This window comes from Triturus cristatus, chromosome 1_2 (assembly GCF_964204655.1).
Source record: "Triturus cristatus chromosome 1_2, aTriCri1.1, whole genome shotgun sequence".
Lineage (NCBI taxonomy): Eukaryota > Metazoa > Chordata > Amphibia > Caudata > Salamandridae > Triturus > Triturus cristatus.
In genome coordinates, this window is record NC_140580.1 from 278059201 (window position 1) to 278084345 (window position 25145).

Genomic DNA, 25145 nt, shown 5'->3' on the forward strand with positions numbered 1-25145 from the left:
GCATATCCATAGCTGCAATACCATCTTCGACTAAGCTTTTGATCTTACATAGGTCCATCTCTCGCTTTGCCACCCTAGGCCACTTAAGGCGCCTGTTACAGTTTGAGGGGGCAACATCTCTTGCCCCAGGTCTTTGTTCAATTAGTGGCTCAATGGAGGTGGTGACCAGACCCCGCCTGAGTTGCATGAACAGGGGATTATGGTCACTCTCGGGCCTATCAACCACTACCCTGTCCATTAGGTCCGGCCAGAGCTCTGTGCTCAGCAGAATATAATCAATACGTGAGGGGACACCAGTTCTCGTGAACGTAGGAGCACCCGAGCCATCTGAGTAGGTTCGTCCATTTGTGGCCCTCAAGTTGAACTCCAGGGCGAGAGCATTAATTTGTACTGCTCTCTTGGACCATTTCTTTAATGGTGGGAGCGTTAATTGGGGTATGCCCTGTTTAGAGTCGATATCACCAAGGCCCAGGATGTCATCGCTGCTCAGGGGCTCGAAAGTGCAGTTTAAGTCCCCGGCAACTATGACACCTGCCTTGGGAGAGATTGCAGAGAGTTCGGACTCAAGAGCTGAAACAGTCGGGCTTGTTTGTCCACCAGAGGAACCCCTAGCATAGATGTTAAATATTTCTAGGGGAAGTTGATGGGTTGACCCCTTAATAGTAATATGCAAGAGGTCATAAGATGAAATTGGGTGCCACTTAGCTGTCCAATTCGGGCTAATATTGACCCAAATTAAAAGACCCCCAGAGGGTCGACCTCGTTTGGACCTGACGGCTGGAACGGAAAAGGTGGTAAACCCTGATCTGTGCAGGGGGACCAAACTCCAGGTTTCCTGAAGGAGGACAACGTCGAATTTGTCAATAAAATCGCTCCAGACAGGGTCTGTGAGGTTCCTCCTTAACCCTGCAATGTTCCAGGATAATAACTTGATAACACCCGAGGGAGATGGCATCAGGGAGGTCCCTAGGTCTGCCTGCGTACTAACTTGACAGCCCTCATCTGTTACCGGCCTGTCAGCTACTAAACCCAAATCATTTAAGAGCGGGTTCAAAACTGGCATGGTATTGGGGGGTGGGCCCGCTGCAGAGTCAAAAATGGGTGTATATAAGGGGGATCCTGTGTTTGCTTTGAGTAGTCAATCAACTTGTCTCAAGCCAGAATCCTCTCCCTCCTTCAGATGGTTCCAAACAGGAGACTTGCGGATCTGGATTGAGGAACAAGCAGGTGGTGAGGTCCTAAACTCAAGCAAAAGTAGGTTTTCAGCTAAATCAGGATCTCTAAAGACAATCTCTATACAATCAGTGTCGGCATCCACCCGTGAGAGCCTCCTTACCCTTATAATGTCCTCTCTGATGACAGATCTGCATCCTCTTACATATCTTAGCCAGTGTATGACCTTGTTTTGTAAAGATTCATTGTTTTCAAGAGCATAACGTGATGACAATTTTGGGGCATGGGTCATGAAAACAGAAAAGCTATTATACGCAGAATGGAGGGTAGGCGAATGGGCTGGAATGTAAGGTATAGAGTTGTTACTACCAGATGATAAGGAATTAGCAGTGCGTCTAAGGGAAAGAGATACAGTAGGTGCGCTTGATGGTTCAAAGCGTCTCCGCATGCCAAGATGTGACTTGACATTATTGTTTACTCTAGTAATATTCCCCTTATTATGAACACCCATGTTAGCAGTACCAGCATTAGTTGTTAAAGAAATTGGTTTTGGAAGATTAGTTTCCTTCATAGAGAGGACTGCCCCAATAAGAGGTGGAAGACCCGGGGGGGTTGAAGGAGGGACCTTACTCATAGTCAGACTCTCCACTTTCTTGCTAAGATCAGCCACTAGCTCCTCTAATCTCTCGATTCTACCATAGAGCGCAGCCAAGTTATCAGCATCAGACCTGGTAGCAGTTATACGAACATCTGTATGCTCAATGGCCTGGCTAGATGGATGTAACAAGTCAGGGTCAAGGGAGGCAAATCTGTTAGAACATATTAGGACTTGAAGGGCAGGGTCCGGGTCTACTAAGGGTACTTCAGAGGTGATTGTGGTGATCATGGATTGTGAGGGAGTGAGTTGCGGGTCACAAGTAGTAGTAACAATGGATGGGTCAGGCCTTAGTTGTTTTGTCAATCGCTGGCTTTGAAACATAGATGGTATTGTGCTATTTATCTTAGGGGTGGCTTTGGCTGTCTGGCTCCCCTCTTGTTCGTCGCGCAGTGTGTCCTCACAATCGTGCACAATCTCCTCTATTCTAGTCAGTACGCAGTTCATAGCGGCATGAGTGCTCTTCTTGGGCTTTTTACCCTTTTTACTAGTGCTCATCTGACCCCCCTCTACAGCTTTCCTTTTGCCCATGATTTTTTAGCACAACAATAATAACAATGCGTGAGATGTGGGGCAACAACCAAGTAATAGCAGAAACAAGTCCAATAATCCACCACGGGAAGCCAGATCCCACACACACTACCGGGAAGTGATTTGCCAGTGCACAGTACCTTATCGATAGCGTGTGTAGGTGCAATCAATATCTCCACATTAGGGGGGTGGCCCAGCCCAGCCTTGTCCAGCCCCGGACGGCCACAGACGGCCCGCCCTTTGCCCGGGCTTAGCCCGGCGGTGCCCGCGCGCGTCCCGCGACGCGGGGGGAGCAAACATATTGAAACTTTACAGAAACACATACTCACTGGATGACGTCATCAGTAATGTCATCAGTGATGTCACTGACCATGTCATGAGTGATGTAATATGTGACGTCATCAGCAGTGCATTGAGGGGGCACAAGTTATAGTTAGCTGAACTAACTAAATTTCTAGGGTTTTGTACGAGGGAAATGTCCAGCTAACTATAACACCCCTGAAACCTATGGTTTTTTCAGTGAATATATTTATATATATATATGTATATGTATATATATATATATTCACTGAAAAAACCATAGGTTTCACACATGTTATAGTTAGCTGGACATTTTACTCATAAAAAACCAATGAAATTCCCCCGTTATAGTTAGTGCAGGCAACTATAACTCACGCGACTGCAATCCTCTGCTGATGCTAATACTGTATTTAGACACTTATTTGCCCATGTCTTCTTCCATTAAATTTTAGCTATACATATATTACAAATATTTTTTTTTCATAAAGACACATATGTCATCAGCAGAGGATTGCGGTCGCGTGAGTTATAGTTGCCTGCACTAACTATAACGGGGGAATTTCATTGGTTTTTTATGAGTAAAATGTCCAGCTAACTATAACATGTGTGAAACCTATGGTTTTTTCAGTGAATTTGCAAGGTTTTTTAAATGCTAATTCCTAACTATAACGTGTGTGAAACCTATGGTTTTTTCAGTGAATTTGTACGGTTTTTTAAATGCTAAGTTACTTTACGCCGTTCGTGGCGTGCGCGCCCACTTTACGCAGTTAGTGCCGTGCACGCACGGTGGGCACGCGGTGCGCTACGCGCACCGCGTGCCCACGTTACGCTGGATGGGCCATGTACGCACGATGCGCTTCGCGCACCGTCCGCTCACGGAGGACATATTATGCGCTTCGTTGTGAAAGGTAATCTGTTACATGTTTCAGTATAACAGATGCCATGCACAAAAGGTGCACTCCGGGCACCTTTTGCACACGGGGAAGGGAGAGTGTGGATACTTTTTTTTTTATAATTAATTTTTACCGTACGCGTACGGTAAGCGTTACATGTTACATGTTACATGTTTAAGTTACATGTTCCTGTCGTAGATATGCCCGGCACAAAATGTGCCCTGCGGGCACCTTTTGCACATGGGGGAGGGAGAGTGTGGATACTTATTTTTTATAATTAATTTTTACCGTACGCATACGGTAAGCGTAATCGGCGTTTTTTCGAAAAAAAAAAAATGTGACTTTTTTGCCTTGGGGGTTCTTTGGAGACACCTTAATCAAGGCTAGGTGGTTGGGAGTTGTCTAATCTGCCCCTTTACATGTTTTCACCCTTTGTTTTTCCTCCCCCCCTCAGAGTGCGAGAGAGAAAATGGCGGCCGCCGCTTCCTGGTTTCGACCGATTCGAATGTTTACTAAGATCTACAAGCCAATCAGAATCGCGCTCGCGCACGGCGCCGTACGCGTACGGTAAGCTTACCGTAAGCGCACGGTAAGCGCACCGTAAGCTGCCACAGATATATATTGATTTAAATGCTATTTTCTCAGGAACTACTGAACAGATTTACACCAGACCTACAAAAGGCACTTCCTTGACCTGTAGACTACCTCTCTGCCAAATTTCAAGTAACTCTGTTCAGCCGTTCGGGCTGTAGCTGTGTCTAAAGGTCCTATGGAAAAATGCATGGGAAAAACGCGTTTTGGGACCCCCCTTTTTTCTCAGCACCCGCTTGATGAATCCCCCCGAGACTTTCAGGGTACGAGCGGAGCGTAGCGCCCCATTAGTTTTGAAAATTTCGCGAGGATTCGTCGACCGGCGCCAAAGTTATTCCAAATAGAATGTTGCGGTTTTCCTATGGAAACAGGGTCCTAACTATAACTACCTACTGGCGACCGCCAGTAGGTAATATATATATATATATATATATATACACAGAACATGGAGATATTGCTCAAGTGTGTATTTAAACTTTTGGGCACATGGTGTTGGAGGTGGCATTACACACAAACATACCTGCACACATTTGCTAATACACATTCACATACCCTCTCTCTGACACTCAGTTTTATGCAAATATACATACTCATCCAAACATTCCATACACATAGACCAAACAAAACACATATACTTACATGTCCATATAGGTACACTTTTGCTCACACACATAAACACACATATATACAAGTACTCACACACTCAGTCCAACCTACACACATACCTTTCAATCATAAAGCTACAGATCATTTTCTACAAGAACATGTTATTACGTTGCCCACATATATAAGAGATACCAAAGATTTTTTGTTGAAATTGAATGCCTTACAGTGGTCTAGTGAGTACATGCTTTTGACGCTTGATATTACTGCCTTATACACAAGCATAAGACACAGTGATGGTTTAAATGCAGTTAATCATTTTCTAAAGAGACAATGCCAGAGATTAGAGCAGCAGAGGCGGGTTGCAACATTGTAGCAACGAAGTCAAGGTTGCCGGGCTGTGAACAGTGCAACATGCCGGCGAAGGTGAAATCTGTGGGGAAAGATATCGGTGTTCCCGCAGGAGCTAAGGGAATATCCGTGGCTCAGCGTGTGACTGCTGAGGGGAAAGGCCTCAATCTGACCCAGAGCGGCATGCGTTGTGTGGAGCGGAATGAAGACGGGGATAGCAATGAGAAATTGGCAAAGGAACAGCGCTCAAGTGAAATGGCCACCAGACCAAAACAGCAAACTGTACCTGGAATGTTTTTTGGCCGGGGATCAGCAAATACCCTGGAAAAGAAAACAAATAAAGGTAAAAGCAATTCTATATAAAAAATAAGTGTGGACAGTTCTAGTAAACTGGTTTCATTGGGAGGGGTGCTGAATAATGGTGGGTTCAGCACAGGAGAGACTCCCCCAGAGGCAGTAGAGACGGTTAAATCTGCCTCATATGTAGAAATACAGGAAAAAACTACATTGGGTATAGAGGAGGAGATACCAAAAAGTGATAGTAATATTCAACAAGAAACTATGAATACTGTTAATAACATGCAAGCCATAGATGAAACCCCCCCCCCCGCGCACAGGCCATAAAGGGAAAACACGTGGCCAGTATTCAGGGAGACGGCAAGACTCTAGCAGCTCCAGACCTCGATAAATTCTACTCTCTGACAGATGAATCTGACCTGCCCAACAACAGTGAGAAGGATGGAACTGATAATGACTTTACTGGTTGGGATAGTGGCAGCCCTCCCTTGAAGTTTAACACAAAAATGCTTACCTTGTTTAAGAAGAGGAGCGCAAGAGGGTCAGATAAAGAGAAGGGCTTTACATCAGACTAAAGGCAATAAAGCCAGCTGAAATGGGACTACTACGCCACCCAATTTGAGAAGGGAATTGAAGTCGGGGTCAGAGATCAAGCAAACGCCTTAGAATATTCAATAGAGACTAAAGATGCTATGGAGTCTCAAGCACTGCACCCTTCTATGGAGCTAATATACACAACACTGAAACAAATGCAAACCGAGGCACGTCATGAGCATAAAAGGGCCCATCTGGCTACTGCAAAATTACATGGAGCTGTGCATAAAGTTAATAAAGCCTGTACGGAAATATCAGAGCGCACCTCGGCTTTAGAAGAAAGGATCGTACAACTAGAGGCCAGCGCGGAAATATCTGGACAACAAACATCGACTAATGAAAGCAGGATGACTGACGTACTATGGAAGCTGGAGGACTTTGAAAATAGACAACGCTGCAATAACCTCCGATTACTTGGGATTGCAGAAAAAGCTGAAGGTAATGATATTTGTGGATTCGTTTTAAGGTTACTCAAAGAAGCCTTCCCCGGACTTGCTCATTGGAATTGGCATTCTGAGGTGCACAGGGTACATCGATTCCCCCTGATGCTCAAAAAGAGGCCTGGGCAAGATGAGAAACCAAGAGCCATCCTTATATTTTTTGGCAACTTTCTCCTTTGTCAAGCCATATTTGAGAAAGCCAGGCCCAACGCACAGAGGGTGGGTGAGGGACACTCCTTTTTTGTTCGGCCTGCCTTTTGCCACACAACGGTTGAGAGGAGATGGAGGCTCCGATTGCTCATCACACCATTCCAGAAATTGGGCTGCAAAGTCTTTTTATTGAACCCTGCTAGGCTCAAAGTCATTTGTAAAGGTACAACAAGAGTATTCTTGTCAGAGATTTAAGCCCAGGAGTTCCTGAATGAACTCTCCAAGAAATAAGTTTGGAAAATGATATCGAATAATTATTTGAAAAGTCTTTCTTTTTTCTCTTTTCTTTCTAATGCTTTGTCTTTTTCTCTACACATGTGGTTTTTCTTTTTTGGCAGGGAGCGGCTAGGAGGCACAACACATGCAGGAGGCATCACAAGGATCTTTGGACCTTTTTTGCCCTTTTAAAGGGGAGGGGGAGGAGGTGGTGGGGGATAGCAGAAACCAAGGGGAGGAGGGGAGGATTTCTTGCACTGGGATGATTACTTGGCACTGGAGTTTGGTATGTCTTGTTTGGCGCTGCTACATGTTTTGGAATTATTGTTTATTTTTGTAATGAGAAAACTTAGAATCGCATCCATTAATATTTGTGGGCTAAATGACCCCAAAAAAAGAAGGAGAATTAGTCTTGATGTTCAATTCTTGAAGGCATATATTTTATGCCTTCAAGAGACACATATTGAGGGGTGCAGGAAGGGGGTTTTAGAGATGGCGGGATATCAATGTATTGCTACTACCACACAGGAAACTTGGACAAGAGGGGTGGCAGTACTGGCGCGAAAGGGAATGGGCAGTTTTCCGCGCTCACTGGTAGATAAAATGGGCAGATTGGTAATATTGCAATTCTGTCTTGGTAACAAAATGCTTACTCTCTGCTCCGTATACGGGTCAGTGCTTGATGATCCTGCATTATTTGAATGGTTGAATGTCGAGCTTGTGGGGTGGCCTCTTCCTCTGATTCTTTGCGGGGACATGAATATTAACATGAGTGGTCAGGCTGCCACCCATAGAGGGATGATGTACCAAGGTCGTAAACCCAGAGTTTTCTAAATCACTGTCACAACTTATGTCTGTGCACGGGCTAGTAGATGTATAGGCGGCAAAGAAGGGGAGTGATCCTGGCTTTACGTACTTTTCTGCACCACACCAAGTGCACGCAAGATTGGATTATTTTTTTGTGTCGCAGGAGCTTTTACAAGGGTGTTCGATAAGCAAATATCCCAAAGTTATGCCGGATCATAACCCTTTGGTGATTGAAATAAATAATGGGCTTCAATCCTCTCAGACATGTTGGACATTTAATAGGGCTTTATTAAGTGAAGAGTGGTATTCACAGCAAATGGAGGAGTGGATCCCTAGGTTTATTGAAGAGAATTTAGGGAGCACCAACATTAGCATTGTGTGGGATACATTAAAAGCAGGGGTCAGGGGAGAAACATCAAGGTATGGTTGGGAGGCGCAAAGGAAGGAGAGAGCCATGTTACAGACGTTATACAAGGATCTGGGGAAGGCAGAAGCTGAACTGATAGAGGTATTGTCTGTAGGGGTAGATGCGGAGGCAGCCCAAGTAAAGATCACTATCGCTACATCTGCTATTACTGAGATATCTCTTAAAAAAGTGACCGGAAAGTACACAGCTTGGCGGAGCAAGGTCTACGAGAATAGCGAGAGGGTGGGTCACTTGCTAGCTGTACGTACCAGGGAAAAGACAGTACAAACCTGGATTAGTGAAATTAGAGATCCCAATGTCTGTATGGTAAGCGGGCCTGATGCTATCCTCACCGCATTTAAAAATTTCTATCAAAGATTATATACTGAAGACGTTCGGGTAGGGGACCAAGAAATTGAAGCTTATTTAAGGGGGCAAATTTTCGAACAGCTATCTCCGGAGGGGAGAGAGAACCTAGATGAGCCATTTACAATAGACGAAATAACTGAAGCTATTGACTCCCTTCCATTAGGCAAAGCCGTGGGAACCGATGTAATACCCGGGGAATTTTATAAAGAATTTAAGACACCGATGGTGGCACTTATGTTGGAAGTTTTTCATAGAGCACAACTTGATTTGCTAGCCCCTGATTCCTGGAAAAACGCTAATATTATAGTCTTCCCTAAAAAAGGTAAACCCATAAAAGAACTGGGATCATACCGGCCAAACACGCTGGTTAATAGCGATGTAAAAATCTATTCCAAAATTCTGGAAATAGGCTAGCTGTAGTTATCAAGAAGCTAGTTTCTCCTTTCCAACATGGGTTTGTCCCGGGAAGGGGCACGACTGAACATATTCGCCGCATAATTACGCTGTTTGACTATACAAAGGTTTCAGGAGACCCTATGGCCGCAATACTACTCGACGCCGAAAAAGCGTTCGATAGGGTCTCCTGGCCCTTTTTATGGGCAATTATGGAGAAGAAAGGTCTGGGTAAAGGGTTTATCGGAGCCATCAGATGTATGTATCAGGAACCCGCGGCTAGAATAACTTTGATGGGTCTCATATCTGATGCAATCAAAATTACTCGTGGTACACGTCAAGGGTGCCCCTGCTCCCCGCTATTATTTGCATTGTATATTGATCCTTTAAGCAGAAAAATAGCGGAGAATAACAAGATACAGGCCATTCAATCTAGTGGCAGATACACCAAGATTTTAGCATACGCAGACGATCTTGCTATAATAACGGCTAACCCACTGGAGGCTATCAATGAGGTAGAAAGGGAGTCCAAAGATTTTGGCAAAATTTCAGGATATTATCTCAATGTGAATAAGACGATGATTGTTAAAAACTCTAGAACAGCCCTGAATGAAACACGAGTAGTGGGGACTGCTCATATCTTGGGGTTGAGATCTCTGCTAACATCGATGAAATTGTGCAAATTAACTTTGAGCCTCTACTACAAAAACGAAAGCAGACTTTAATAGAATGAACTGCTTACACCTTACACTCCTAGGAAGGTGTAATGTTATTAAAATGTTATTTTTGCCTAAAATTCTAAAACATTTTAGAGCTCTTCCAGTTGAAATAAATAAGGTGTGTTTTTCTGCTTTTAATCAAACAATCTCAAGATTCCTGTGGGCCGGAAACGCCCCCGTAGAGCACTAAAATATATGACTCTACCCAGAGATCGGGGGGGTGGTCTGTTCCCAATCTCCAGATTTACTATTGGGCGCCAGCTTTACAACAGATGAATTATTGGGAAAAGAGATGGTAGAAAGAGAGGAAGCACCATACACCTCCATATATAGGTTAGTATTGGGGCGGAAGCCTATGGCTGCCTCATGCGTCACATTGATTTTGCCTATTTTAAAAGAGTGAAATTTAAAATTATGCTGGGGGCATTTAAGGTTTGGAAGGCAGTCAGGAAGAAACTCAAAATAGGTAGGATACACAGATATACTCCTCTGGCGGATAATTACCTATTGCCGGAAATCTTCCGAGATGGATATATGAAAATCTGTCTGGACAAGGGCATAAGGCATATTGGTGTTCTTATGGGGGATAATTCAATACACCCTTTTGATATAATTAAGAGGAAATTCGGGATTGGTAATATTCATTTCTTTAAATTTCTACAAGTAAGGGTCTATTTATCTAAGAAGGTAATTAAGGGGGTTAGAGTTCCCTTACTGGATATGGTATTAGGGGCCCCTTCACCAATATCTAAATTCTGTAAATTACTTAGTAATATAATGGAGGATGATTTTATTAAACATACTAATCGCTGGCAGGATTTGGTACAAGCAGAGGTAGGGGAATGTGAGGATTCTCTACTATTGAGTCAGACTGCATTTTTTTCGGCTAATTTGCAAGTACAATGTTTTAAAACTTAGCTTAACTTGTACATTACCCCAGAGTGGATCTCTAAATCGGGTGGCTCTACAGCAGGGGTCTTCAAACTGTGGGGCGTTACCCCCAGGAGGGTCGTGGAGTGATGCAAAGGGGGTCGCGCATTCCCAGTCACACTTCTGCCCAGGCCCAAGGGCTTCAGCCCCCTCTTTCCCGTCCTGTGTCTCAGCCCGGGCTGCTGCAGTGCAACTCGAGCTGCTGGGGGCTCAGCTGGGCTACATTCATTCATCCCATTCTGAACTTGCATCCGCACCCAAATTCATACGCCACCTCACTCACCCTGCAGTCACTCCTTGTGCCCTACTCTCACACTGTTGCATCGCTCACCGTGCACTCACACAGGCACTCTTGTCACCCACACAGTGCAGAGGGTTAATGTGCCTGCTACAAAGAATATGTACCATGCAGATCACAGAAATGAGTGTGAGTAAACTATGAGTAGCGCTATAAAATAATGAAATGTTTGTCAGAAAGGTGCTATAGAGAGATGAGGTGCATTGTTGGTGATTGGCAGCGAAGGAATTCAGGGAGAAGGAGGAAACAGGGGTGGGGCATCAAAAAAGACTGTTGCACCGGGTGTAACCAGTGTTAGGACCAGCCCTGGCTGGGAGTGTTAGCCCCCCCCTCTGAAGTTCTGGTCTAGTGACTCCCCTGCTTCTGCCTATTATTATTATTTACATTTGTAGTGCGCTACTGTTACCAAAAGATGTCCTGGGGCTAACAACCATCTGCTGCCTGAAGGCAAATGAGAAACACACAGAAGGAGAACCAGCCAAATGGGGTAACCTACAGTGCATAGAGAAAGATTTGTATATCTTCCTAAAGGATAATAGATTCTTGGTGGAGCGAAGCAAAGGAGGGTGCACGTTCCATAACTGCGCGGTCTGCATCAAAACAGTGAGACAGACAACTCATGCCTTCTTGAAATAGGGAACAATAAGCAGAGTGACTCATGCCAAGAGGAGCATACGGGTCCGACCCGTATGCTTGGTGATGAGAGGATGAGAGAGGACAGCAAGGGAGAGAGAGAATTTGATTGAAGAGGTCAGGGATGAGGAGAAATGTGAATTACCGAAGAGAAGTGTGGACACACAAAAAGTGAGTGTGAGCCAAAGGTGAGGGCTTCTGTTAGAACAAAGAGGAGATGTGAAATATGAATGGGGGGACTGGAGAGGTGTAAGATACAAATAGACAAACATTTGAATGGAGAGACGAGGTAAATGAGAAGTGCTGAGGGGCACGGGAGGTGACAGGGCCAGAGAGTCCATGAGATAAATGCGAGAGATTGTTAGAGAGGAGGGTAGTGAAAAGACAGAATGGCAAGAGGTGATTAAAGGTGAAATGAGAGGTTGAATGGGGAGAGTTCAGAAGTTGTAAAACGGGGTGAAAGAAAATGGCCTGCAAAGTGATAGAGGGATCCGGGGTTAGGAGAGGAGAGAGGGATGGAAGGGAGGGGGTGAGAGGAAAGCTGCATGGGTAAACTGCTTAACTCTGCACAAAACCGCCAGGGTTTTAAGGGACCCCTGCTTCTCCCGGCCAGGGCCAGGTGAGCTTCTAATGTGGCAGCACGTATTCCTGCTGAGTGTAAGGCCCTTCACAAAGGTTGACCAGAAATCTTTCTGATGATAATTGCTGCATTTTGGTTATAAATGGGTACTGATCGGATGAAATCTTTCCTCAGTGTTACTGTGTGTAAAAAATGTACAAATAATGAAGCAATCCTATCCCAAAATACGCTGCATCACATAACCTCAAGCCTGTCGCGTAATTTGGTCCTCACCTGACTCATAATTCCAGTAGCCCTGCCTACAGGTTTAGACATTTTTGTCAGGAGGGGGTCCTTACGCCTCAAAATGTTGATCTCTGCATCCAAAAGTTTGAAGACCTGTGCTCTAAAGGCATAAACTGTTCTCGTTGTGGATGTTTTGCCGCAGATAGCGAACACATGTTTGCAACTTGCCCCCGATTATAAGTTCTGGTCGACGAGGTGGGTAATTATATCAAGCTTATGCTGGGGTTTGAGGTGGATCTGATGCCGCAAGTAATTATGTGGGGAGTAAGCAACCAAGTAATGACAGAATCAAATCGAGTTTTGCTTTTTGCCGCTATGTCAGTGGCAGTGTTTAGGCTATGTCTGGCCACTGTTTGGTTAGATAAAGAACCTCCTTCAGTACATTGCTGGTTGAGGAAAGTGCTAGCTACCTACCACTGGGAGAAATCGGTATACTCAAGGAAGGGTTTCAAGGTCAAAAATAGAGGATTGGAAATTTGGTCACCAACAACCAACTGGACTAATGAGGCTACACTCTGATATGATTTAATGTATTTAATTTAATTTATAAATCTGATAGTGAAGACAGGTCGAATGAGATTATACAATATACCAAATTCCAAGGATTAGAGCAAATTAAGGTTTAACCCAAATAAGTTTCCTTTGGTATCGAGGGGTGGATGGTGTGGGGGGATGGCTAGGGGGTGGGGGGGCTGCAGCTAGGAGGGTGGGAGGGTAGAAAGATAAATAATCGACATCCTGTACATACGTATTGAAATGTAGGACGTTTAAATGTATTTATTACAAGTATAATGTATGTGTTGGATGTCTAAAATAAAGATTTATAAAAAAATAAAAAAAAGATTATATGGTGTATTGATTGATTGGGAATATAGAGAGCACAGTATGAGATTGAAGGTAGCTTAACCTGTGAGGGGCAAACTGTACAAATGATAGAGTTAGGAACATTGCAATACTGTAATGTTGTAATAATGGTGCTCCTTAACAACCACTAAATGCAATAATACTGCGGGAAAAGACTATCTTGAGCTACTTTGCACTGGTCATTAATTTGATCAGTGGCCAGCATTCGGAATCTTTATGAAAACATCACTTTTTGGGTCGATATTGTTGAGTAATATCCCAATTTCCTAGACGTGCTAGTGCTTGACATATGTAGTGTGCCAATATGAGTATACATGTGAAACTGTATTTATTTATTATTGACTTTTTGATGCTTTCATTTTTTGGCATGAGTTATTATTGGTATATGGTAAATGTGCACTTCACACTTTCCACTTAATGACATTGATACTTTTGATGCACTTGGCCCTTTTTTTCATGGCTTCTACCTTTTCATGTTTGTTTAGAAAAATTGTATTTGTATGTACTTGACACTCTCTCAAAGAGAATGGATTTCTGATGTACTTGACAATGTCCATGACAGATGGAGACATCCATTGGCGTGATTGCAGCATTGGTGTATATGGAGTTGATGATAGTACAAACCAAATATATAATCTATGGGTTAGTTTGCTGTAAATTAATAGTTGTGATTGTTAGTCCAATTTTGCCTCCTATGGTCTTAGTACAGTGAGGAAGAATTTGGAAGTCATAAATAAATGCTGCAATAGGGGTTGATGTTCTAGTTGTGTCAAGGGTACTAAGGATGAACTGTGTTTAAAGACATCACCTGTGTGCAGGGTGATGTTCTGGTTGAAGGCGTTGAGTCAAAATGTGTCAGTCACCTGCATATTGTATTAATATTGTTAAATAAATGTAAATTCTTCACCATAAGCACGGACACTAGAATTATGTGGCTGGGAGGGCCAAATTATGCAGCAGGGTTGAATAAATTATCCGGCTAGAGAAGGCAAATTAGGCAGCATGATGCAGCACTTTTTCTAATAGTATTACTTCATTATTTGTACACTTTTTAACAATGTCTGTGTATTGCTTACACCTTCGTAGTACCTGTTTAATACCCATATATAGCACAAAGCCACAGAAAGGTGAGCAACTAAGCTTTGCAAAGAGCCTTACATTGTGCTGCAACATGTGCTACTGTGTTTTTAGTAACTTTTGAACCGTTTCAGCTAGAAACAACATCTATTTTTTGCTAAAATCTGCAGATTATGCAACAGATGATGGGTTATGTGGAAAATCTGTAATTGTGCAAACAACACTGCGGCTGTCCAGTCACATTATTCCAGTAGCCCTGACTATAAGAGACTCCTCACCTTAATACATATTCGCATGTGGCCCACACATATATATATTAGCAACAATTCCTTATGCACATGCAATTTGCATGGGGCTCTATGAAAATTATTGCACAAATATAATAATTCAGTGATGTCACAAAATGTGTGAAATACCTTTCAAAGAACTCTGTGCAAATTGCATGTCCTTAAGGACTTTTTGTATCATAAGCCTTAGGGTGTACTGAGAGTGTGGGGTGAACTCCTTCCCTTTGAGCACCGCACTACATATTTACATCAATAATTAAATTGTGCGAGACACACATGAGCGCCAGGAGTTCCTAATCAACTGAAGCCACATATATGTATATTATTTCGTTATTTTTTTGTTACAATATCTTGGCAGACAGCGACATCTTTCAGATCTTCCGACAAGAGTCTATCAAGAATTAATACAGTGCAAATCTTCTTCTCCCAGGGTTGTCAAAGGGTGTAACACACACAAAAATCCTTCCCTACAAAGGTAATCTGTGAGAGCTCATTTATCAAAATACCGGATTGCAGTATTTCACACAATGCAAAAACAATCCACCCAGAACGCCTGTTGGCTTTAACATATGTATTCCATAGTAAATAAATCATGCATGCTGCCTTTGTAGCAACTTTTCATCATAAACAGATCATTTGAAAGACACTTTCCTAGTGAACCAATCAGGCCTTTAGGTGTTATCAGTGGCTTGTCACCATGCCAACTTAGGTCTACTTTATTGAGTTTACGCTTTCCCACAATGCAATCATCAAACATACAGTCATAAAATTACAAAAGAATACACAATTATAGTTGGCAGCGGAATAATAAATCCCTCCTAATTAGGATTACCATATTGAAAATCTCCTGTCCCCATGTTGTCTTCCGAAAGATCACCAACACCAAAACTCTTGCCTATTACAGTAATCTGTGAGAATCTGTGTAATAAAATACTTTTGTACATGCTTTAGCACAGTGTAATAGCAATCCACTTTTTAAGCCTCTTGCTTTTAACAAATGCTTTTCACAATAAGGCCTACTCACTTTGTCATAACTTTTCATTAGGCATAGATCATACTCAAGGTATCTGGCATGACTTTCCCTATTAAACCATCCAGAGTTGTAGCCTTTATGATTGGTTGATACTATAAAAACAAAAGCCTACGGAAGGGTGTAAACTGACAACCCTCATGCATACAGTTATAAAATAAGAAGTATGTACAAAATTACTGTAGGCACAACAATATACAGCCCTTTTCAAAAGAGTCTAATAAGAATCATTACAATCAAAACCTTTTACTCCCAGGGTTTGTCAAAGTAGGTGACTATCACTGAAACATTTGCCTACAATGCAACCTGAAAGATTACATTTTACAAAATACCTGTCTATAGCCTGCCATTCACTGTGATAACAATCCACTGCTGAAGGCCTACTGACTTTAACAAATGCTTTCACATTAAACTAGGCCTGCTGTCTAACTGCCATAACTTTTTATAATAGGCAGTACAGATCAGATAAGCATCTAACATAACTTTTCCTAGTGTTCCAATAAGGCCTATAGCTTGTCACAATAACCAACTCAGGCCTACTCTTTTGAGTGCCAGCTTTCCATGACAGCAACCATCAGATTACACATGTATATACAATTACAGTTGACTAAGCCAATACTACTTCTCCTTAGAGAGCCCAAACAGGATTCTCACAGAGCAATTCTTGATATCCAAAGTTTGTTACAGGGGTAACCAACACCAAAGCCCTTGCATACTACAGTAATCTGTGAGATCCCATGCAGCAAAATCCTTTTCTGCAGGCTTTCACACAGAGTAATAACAATCCACCTTTAATTTAATTGATGTTAGCACACAACTCTGGCTCAATCAAACCCTGTATTCAGGTGAATCAACATGTTTGTGAAGCTCCTGGACCCTGGAAGCTCTTTTTTGTTGATCTCATAAGGTCTGGTGACAGCTGAACTGTCAAGCTAGACTTAAAACAGGGAGTCATATTCTTATATATTAACTTTAAAACACAATGTATGCACTTTTAAAACCAGGCCATTGCACGGCATTTTACACTTGATTGATACGTTGAAATTACCAATTTTTGTTCTATATAAAATCTCCAAAATGTTCAGATTTTCAAATAATTTGAATAGTTTTTATGTTTGTGAGCGGGAGAGTGATTAGGGAAGAACGTTTCTAGCTGAGAGACATGTTCTGCTCTATACAGTTTGCTACAGTACCTCAAGTAACTTTCGAAGGTGAGGGAAGCCCTTGTCTAGAAAGTCACAAAACATACCAGATCAACACATGTAACAGGCCTGGTGTGGTTCAACATTATTTTTTCTAAAATGTTGAGAAACCTCAAGGGTAAAGACATTACACAAATTACACACATCATCCTGACTCAGACTTTCTGTCACTTTGGTATGCACACCAATTAAAATGCTGGTCTCTTTTTCTCCCACCCCTACTTCTGGATTATCTCATATTTCGTGATTAGCTTATTTACACACTATTAAGGATTTCTCATCACAAATAGCCCCACAGTTTGTTGTGGCTTCTTAACTGCCACACCACCACATAATTTCGAGAGGTGGCACTAGTTATAAAACAAGCTATGTATAGGTAGGAAACATTTCAAAGGCCTTTACAGTGCGTATAAAAGATGGCGGCCTCAGTCATGAAAAAAATAGTAATTCTACACCTGAAGAGTGATATACATGTTTGGATACAGATTTACTACTATTTGGTATTTACCATTATTCCCAATAGTGCACTTGGAAAAAGTGCTTCCCATAGGGAAAGTCCTTCCCTTGCTCTCCTACAAGATGTGGTGGTGATTCGCTCTTCCCATCCTGGAAGGGGGGTGAGTGGAGCAAATCTCATACCATTCCAGGGTGGAAAAGGGTAAGATTGGAGTTTGGGAATGTCCACAAATGTACATGTTTGTGGGCATAGCCAAAGTTAGGAGGCAAACCACACATTGGAATGTGCATTTCCCACCCCTTGAGTGTGATTTATAAGAACAAATTTCTCCGCAATTTTGGTGGAATTGTCCGCACTCATAAAACTATTTGCGGATTACAAGCATTTGTAAAAAAAAAGTACATTTGGTAGTAATTTTAGATTTACAACTGAACTTGCCTTTGTGTACCGTATCCTGTAAGAAATTGTGATATAAAGGAATCAGTCAAAACTCAAGAAAACAATTAATTACTTTTGATTTGCTTTACATGTGTTTTCATTATAGGCTTTTTATTTGGCATACTTACTTTTTCTGAAATGATGACAACCACCAGATGCCTAATGTCCCAAGGCAGTCTTCTGAGATGTCTTGTCATCAACTTAATGTGGTCATTTTTCTTGCTTGTGTATGAAGTGCTTCCGTGTTCTGTATCAAGCCATCCCTGCAGTTTCTTAAGAATGTTTTTATTCGAATACATAGAGGTTTGTGATTGAGTCTGAATCTTTTTATAGAGAGACGTAGATAACATTTGGAAAGTGTGCAAGAAAACATCCTCGTATGAATCTGTGGCTTGTTTGAATGTTTGCTTCGTAAAACTAATTTGTTTAAATTCACTCTTCAGTTGTACATTATTCTCCATATACACATTCATAAATATTCCCACAAGTGTCCAAAAATGTAACTGCTCTTGTCTAGAGTGGAGACTTCTGTCACATGCATGTGTTGACTGAATGCCACGTCTTACATGTTGTTCTGCAATCTGCAAACACTGATATCTATAAAATGTCATCATGTTTTGCGTTATCCATCTTGTTACAGTTCTTACATCTTCGTTGCTTTTACTACAGTTCTTCAGCAAATGAAGTGGGAAATCTGAGACCTGATGGCAAGGATCATCTTCGTCTTCTGTGAAAAACAAAAAAAGCATTTGGTGTTAATGAACTTTTTCAGAAAGCAAGTTCTGATGGATACTTGCAAATCATTAAAGCAATAGGAATTATGTGTATAATAAATCAGAGCAATCTCAACAGGTATGCGAAAATGGCACTTCTATATTTTTCAGATCAGGAAAAAGTAATGTAAAAGAAAATAGTTCTGCCAGATGCTGAAAATAATGCAAATCATGCATTGCAATGGAAGCACTCTGTAGGCAGTGAAATAATTCAGCCTATAGGTTGACATTAAACTCCGCTGGATTGAAGCGATGTGATTGACATTGTCTCAAAGCATGGTTGGATGGGTTTGAACCAAAGGAACATTGGGGGCTAACCCAAAGTAAAAGTTATTGGATTTGTCAGACCTGATAAAGGGTATCTTTCTTACTACTGTTGTAATCCTGATTTAGGACTGCAAATTGTGCAGACAGCCAAACTAAACCTGGCAGATGATCCCTATGAAGGGCAACACCAGTCTTGGGTTGCTCATGTTCTGAATCAGGGAGGACCTGGCTTGACAGTTCTGGCTGGACTGTTCCCATTCGAACAGAATCAAGACTGCTTTGCATATAACTGGGTCCAAACTGAGGTGGCATAGTGTGCACCTGATTCAGGATTACAAATCGTGCAGAAAATGCGTACATCAGATAATTTTCCCTGCTCTCATTTCACAGGAAAAGCATGGTGAAATGTGCATGGCAAAAATTGATGTTTCAGTAAGCAAAACTCCAATTCTGCCTGTTATTCCTCATTCTGACCATGGCAATTTGGAATTGAGAGAGAATACCAGAACTGATAATTACTATCCCCTGTAATGTCAGTATTTACCAGATGTAATCCCACACCAAGAAACAGGCTTCTGAGAACGAGGTCCTAAGTAGATCAATTATTTTATTAAAACCAAGGCATTCCTCAAATCTGTCATTTCGTTATATTTTAAAAAGGTTTGGCAATTAAAATTGCAGAAACATTTGCTCGCACACAGTGACCCACAATACAAAGCTTCTCTCAGGTTCTAGGTAGCGTAATTTCATAATTGATTATCATGCAATGTTAGTAGCTCTTTTAAGCGACTCTTCTGCAAGAAATATATTGGGTAATAAACTATTAGCTATGAGTTATTTATTTCACTTTGTCTAAAACTGGGGGAGGTTCTAATATGACAGATGTGGAAGAGAGGGGATCCTACAAAGGATCCTAAGCATTCATAGACTGTGGACTTTCTCAAAGACCGTGTAAAGTACAAATGAATTCAGTAACTACAATCAATACAATCATCATTTCATAGTGGTTCCTGCATATGCATTAAAGTAGGAAAAAAACATATCATTACTACACGCCTTCCCATGTACAAATATCTTTCCAAAAAGCATACAGATCACCTAGAGGTACTTTTTTGCAGCCAGGTAAACTCGAAGTTCACTTTACAAATTAAAGCCTCTCTTTATGGACATATGGCGGAATCTCCTTTGCCTTGCTTGGGTTAAATGAAATTTATTTCAATCAAGATGTTCTAAATTGTACATACAGGTTTACAGCATTACCTGTATATGCCCTCAGTATTATTTTATGGAGATTACAACCATAACGTTTGACATATATATGAGCACAAAAGGGAGAACGGGCTTATATGTTTTTGAAACTAATCCTCAAAGAAAATGATTAGTCACACCAGATTTCATGTTTACCTCTGGGGGACCTTTGGCCAGAGGATCAGAAAACATATATATGTAAAAATTCCAAGTTTTGAATTAATGTCTTTAGCATATAGTGCTGAACCTCATGGGTGTTTCATTTACTGAAATACAAACAGACATATTTTTTTCATGTCAGAAAATTGTCATTGATATATCTTGGTTGGTAGTGGTGTAATCAGGATTACCTCCTGTTTCTAATATGTTCTTACAAACCAAAGTGGTCATTTCCGAACTATATCACTAAGTTATGTTTCAGCATTACATAGCAAAATGCTTCAACAAATAAACACAAAGGAAGATGGAGCAGTTGCATGTGGAAAGAGAAAGAAGATAAATAGTAAATAGCACAAAGTGCGGGAAATAGTAAAAATAAATATATCAAACGAGAATTATAAGGGTAAAAGTAGGTTCTTATATGCCTGCCTAGATAGCTACTTGATACCCTTGCTATGTATCGCCAAACTAAAATAAAAGTTGAGTAGCTACTCGAAGTATTGATCAGCTAGAGGTGGATTTGTGTCTATCAAACCTCTACATATGAAAAGCTTCAACACTGACTAACAATTCCAAACAGAAGACTACCTACCCTGAACCGTCCAAGAATGACAAGGGCCAAAGATGATTGGCTTAGGCGATACTGGACGACGATATTGCTTTAGTCTCTGTTATTTAAAAAAATATATATTTATTTAGATTTTTGTAAAGCCCTCAAACCACCAACAGCCATCCCAGAATCTAAGAGGGTATAAGAGAAAGTCAGCAAAATGTAGTGTCAGACGTGGTACCATGAAGCAGATGTGAATCTGATGTGTGAAATCACAGAATATCACAGAATGCCTCAGCAGTGACTGTGAGAAGTTGGCCTGGTATATGCTGTCCACTAATTAAAGTGGGCACTTTTTACCAGTCCAAACATCCTTTATTGATGATTAGGTTAAAGACAACCTTTATTGAAAGCTATCCTAGTGGTAGCTATGGAGAGCAGCCTTCAGGCTAAGTCTTGAAGGAATGTAAAGCAGCTTGGTTTACCAGATTTTAACCTCTTGAATGACCAAATAAAAGGAGAACCACACAAGGTATATATATAAAATATATGTATTTATTACTAAACACTCTCTGCTAACCTCTTTATGAGATTAGAGAACAAGATACACAATATTAAAGCACTAGAACGACAGTAAATAGCACAATACACAGTGGGACCCAGGGGGAGACCAAACCATATATTAAGAAAGTGGTATAACAACCACGACTTGACTGGACACAGTACCTAGAGCACGTAGAATCGCTCGGACTCCAAGGAACCACCCAAGGTAGTGACACACGGGACCCACGGGGGACGCGTGCAGTGTGAGAACACAGCCACGAGCTCCGTACAATCCTATGGGAAAGTCGCGGTTGGAATTTTAAAGCTTAAGGACACTTAGGAGAGGACTTTGAGCAAACCCTTTCAAACTTACAAGGTTCTAAGGACAGCACCCACGTGAGCACTGGAGTACTTGTATTACCTCACCCACGGAAGCCGGGTGCATAGGTGTCAAATGGTGTCAGGAATCTTCGTTGGTCTCAATGGCGTGATGCTGCAAAGTGCTGCTGCCTGGAAGAGGAAAAGTGTCCGGTGTGATCCAAGCCTGGATCGAAGCTAAGAAGAACCTGAAAGCAGAGGGGACAGAGTCTGGGTCATTTTCCAGCTGACCAGGGGCACGATAGACAAATGCCCACCGATGTCGGGTGTTTCAGGTGCGAAGAGGTGAAGATTGACTCTGCAGCCACCGGGACCAGGAGACGTCGACAATGACCAAAGTCCGCAGGCGAGCTGTCCCACAAAGGATGTCGAGTGCTGGGGGGGTCAGTGTCCGGATTGGAGACCAACAAGCCTTGGCAAATGCAACCCACGCGGTCAGAGAAAAGATGCTTCGGTGTGGACCAGCAAGGTCCTGTGGCCTCCCCAAGCAATGGAGAGTCAGGGCACGTCTGGAGCAACCACGAAAGCCCACTGAAAGTTAAAGTACCCTTCTCCGGGACCCACAGGTCGACAGACCAGGGATCGCGAAGGGACCTCGAGAGGAATCACTAAATACCAGCCCACGGAACACTCGTGGAGGGTAGATCAGTAATCTTTGGTGGAATCACTGCTCGGGGTGTGGACTACAAGTAGCTCAAAGCACAGTCTCAGGGATCACCAAAAAGCATATGCTGCTGCAAATGTGCACAGTGTCCAGGGGTTCGGGTTGCACGGTCCCGATGGCTGAGGGTCTCAGGTTTGCTGAGAGCACTGGTCGCCTCGGAGAAGCTTAGGAACCCACCTCCTGTGTTGCAAAATCTTCGGAGTCCGTCAGGAGCTGCGTAGATGCAAACCGGTCAGATGTGTCTTTGGTGCCTGCCTTGCAGGGGACTAACTCGTTTACTCCAAGGGAGATTCTTCGGTCATCCAACGTAGTGTAGATAGTTTAAGTACTTGGTTTCTGTAGCAGAGTTTCATCCAGGTAAATCTAAAGTCCTGTAGCCAGGGGTTCCTACTTTATACCCAAGGAAGGGGTGGGACAAACTCTGGGGACCCACCTATGGGAGGGTCAGGACAGGAGGGTGGCTACACCCATGTCCTTTGTCCAGTTTCATGCCAGAGCAGGAGCAAATGGCTCCTGCAACCGGTTTGAGATGGACTATGCACAGGGACACCAAATGTGCCCCCAGTGCAGACTTCAAAGCACTCTTGGAGTGCACCCACCCAGCCCCAATACAATAAAGCCTGTCTGGGAGGTGGTCACACCTCCCTGTGACAGGAAACCTATTGTCCAGCCATCCCCTGACGGAGTTTTGTCCAGCAGCTGGAGGGCAGACTTGTGTCTGTGGCTGGCAGCATCCATTTTGTGATGCAAGGGTCAAGAAAGCTGGTACCGGGTGTACCGGTATGTTGCATTTGTCCCTCTAGGAGGGTGGAATCATACCTCCCTGGCAGTTACTGGTGGGGAGGTATGATTCCACTGTGTTTGACACCAAACACGACATGTTTCCATGCAGCTGTTTTAAAGTAAGCGAGGTTATAATGCACTTAAGAGTATATGGTTGGCTGCATCACAAACAACCCCGGAATATAGGTTCCGAAGGCTGCAGAGGGGCTCTGCTCATGAATGGGCACCCTCTCACATAAAACTCAGCACCCTGTCTTCCGGATTGATAAGGCCTGCCATAGGGGTGACTGATAGGTTTATATGTGCAGTAATAAGTATAGATATAATGAACCTATATCTAAGTAAGGGGTGCATACACCACCTTACACACGCTACTGTAGCAGACCTGTTGTGTCATTTTGAATGGTCTACCAGGGGTGGCATAATACATACTGCAGCCCCTGAGAGGTCTCTGGGGTACCTATGCCCTGGGTATATAGTATACCATATACTAGGGACTTATAAGGGTACCCCAGAATCCAATCTGGAGTGTACCTAAAGTACATGAAAAACCAATTTAGGGAGAAAGCAGATTGACTTGGGTCCTGATTAGCAGGAACCCAGTCAAACTAAGTCGAAAACCAGCAAAACACCAGGCAAAAAGTGGGGGTAACCATGCAGTCAGATTCCACCTTCCCACAGTGACAATGATTTGAAGACAAATGATCAGAAAAGACCATTCATAGGAGTCTGACTAGCTAGCTGTTTCCTATGTGACAGATAGTTACGCTTCATTTTTAAGGGATAGATTTCTCACACTAAGATTTGCCCGTTATCCTACAAGGGACAGAACCCCAAAATGGGTACAAAATTTGTTAGCACACAGTTTTAGACTATGTGGGTCTAGTAATGAAACGCTATTCCACATCGTATAAACTTGCCCCCAATTGCGACAGGAGAGGGAAGCATTGTTAAGACCCATCTTTAAGGAAATTGGGGTGAGAATGTGTGGCCAAGCGATCATATCTTGCTTTTCTGGGAATTCTACTTGTCGATCAACCCAGTTTGTAAAGTTCATCCTTATAGCTGAAAAAAATGAATCCAGGATGACTTTTCATCTTCATGATAGGAATTGAAAGTAGTTATGACCAGCAATCAGGTTGATGTATCTGTATTTTTTTTTAATGCAAAGGGTTGCAATGGGTGTCAGGTATAGAAATATTTTACCTACTGTTAGAAACTGGGATTCCCGGTTGGGTAGGGCAAGCACCAAAGTCAGGCAGAAACCCCCGTTCTAGTCAGGGCAAGGGAGTTATGTACTGAAGATAACCCCTTTGGTAGCTTGGCACGAGCAGTCAGGCGTATCCCAGAGGCAATGAGTAAAGCGCTTGCGCGACACACACACACAGCGGCGACACACTAGGCACACTACAAAAGAGACTCCACACAAGGTTGTGTAAAAATAGCCTTTGTATTATGTAAAACACATTAGAATCACAATCACAGATATATACACTGTGCCTACAGGCACCAGGTCATTATTTACAGGGGATTATGTACAAGGCAGCGCCAAACGGGCCGCTGCCAGAACCATCACAAAGCATAAACAGTAAACGTAAAATCACCAGTAATAAATGTATAACAGCCAGTAGCTACTGGTGAAATAGTAAACCCAGCCTTATACCGCGAAAGGCATTAATCACATTTAGATCGGCCATAACCTAAGCATCATAGTATGACATTAGGCATAATCACATGAGCATCTCATTAGGCATAAACCACCTTAAATCAGGCATAAATCATGAGCATAATTCACATCCTGGATAACCACCTTAGCAAGAGTACATTAGGCATAAGGACAGTATTGCACACATCATACCTACTGAAATGATCCCAGTCAGTCGTTCCAGCTGCCCACGATCTCGTGGTGCAGCTGTAGAAATAAGCACTGGCACTAACAAGGTGCCGATTGGGGGCCCACATTGCAGCTGCCCGCTTCTGCGGCGCAATTGTGTCCAAGAAACAGAAGAATGGCACCAAATGTAATTGCACCCATGGTGCAGCTGCCCGCCTCTGCGGCGCAGCTGGAGAAAGCAGACACTGGCACTACCGTGCCTGGTGAGCCCCACTCTGGGTCTCTCAACAGTAAAGAATGGCACCCATGTTGCAGCT

At 42.7% G+C, this 25145-nt stretch overlaps 1 protein-coding gene across 6 annotated transcripts in view; it reads right to left on the minus strand.

Annotated features, from left to right (window-relative positions):
* Positions 1-25145, minus strand: part of LOC146867157 (uncharacterized) — a 1274092-nt gene that overhangs the window by 761668 nt on the left and 487279 nt on the right. For all 6 annotated transcript variants that reach the window (XM_085603699.1, XM_085603695.1, XM_085603693.1 and 3 more), the window contains one exon: positions 17758-18356. In XM_085603699.1, the coding sequence (XP_085459825.1) occupies positions 17758-18356 (599 nt within the window). The remainder of the gene's footprint in view (positions 1-17757; positions 18357-25145) is intronic.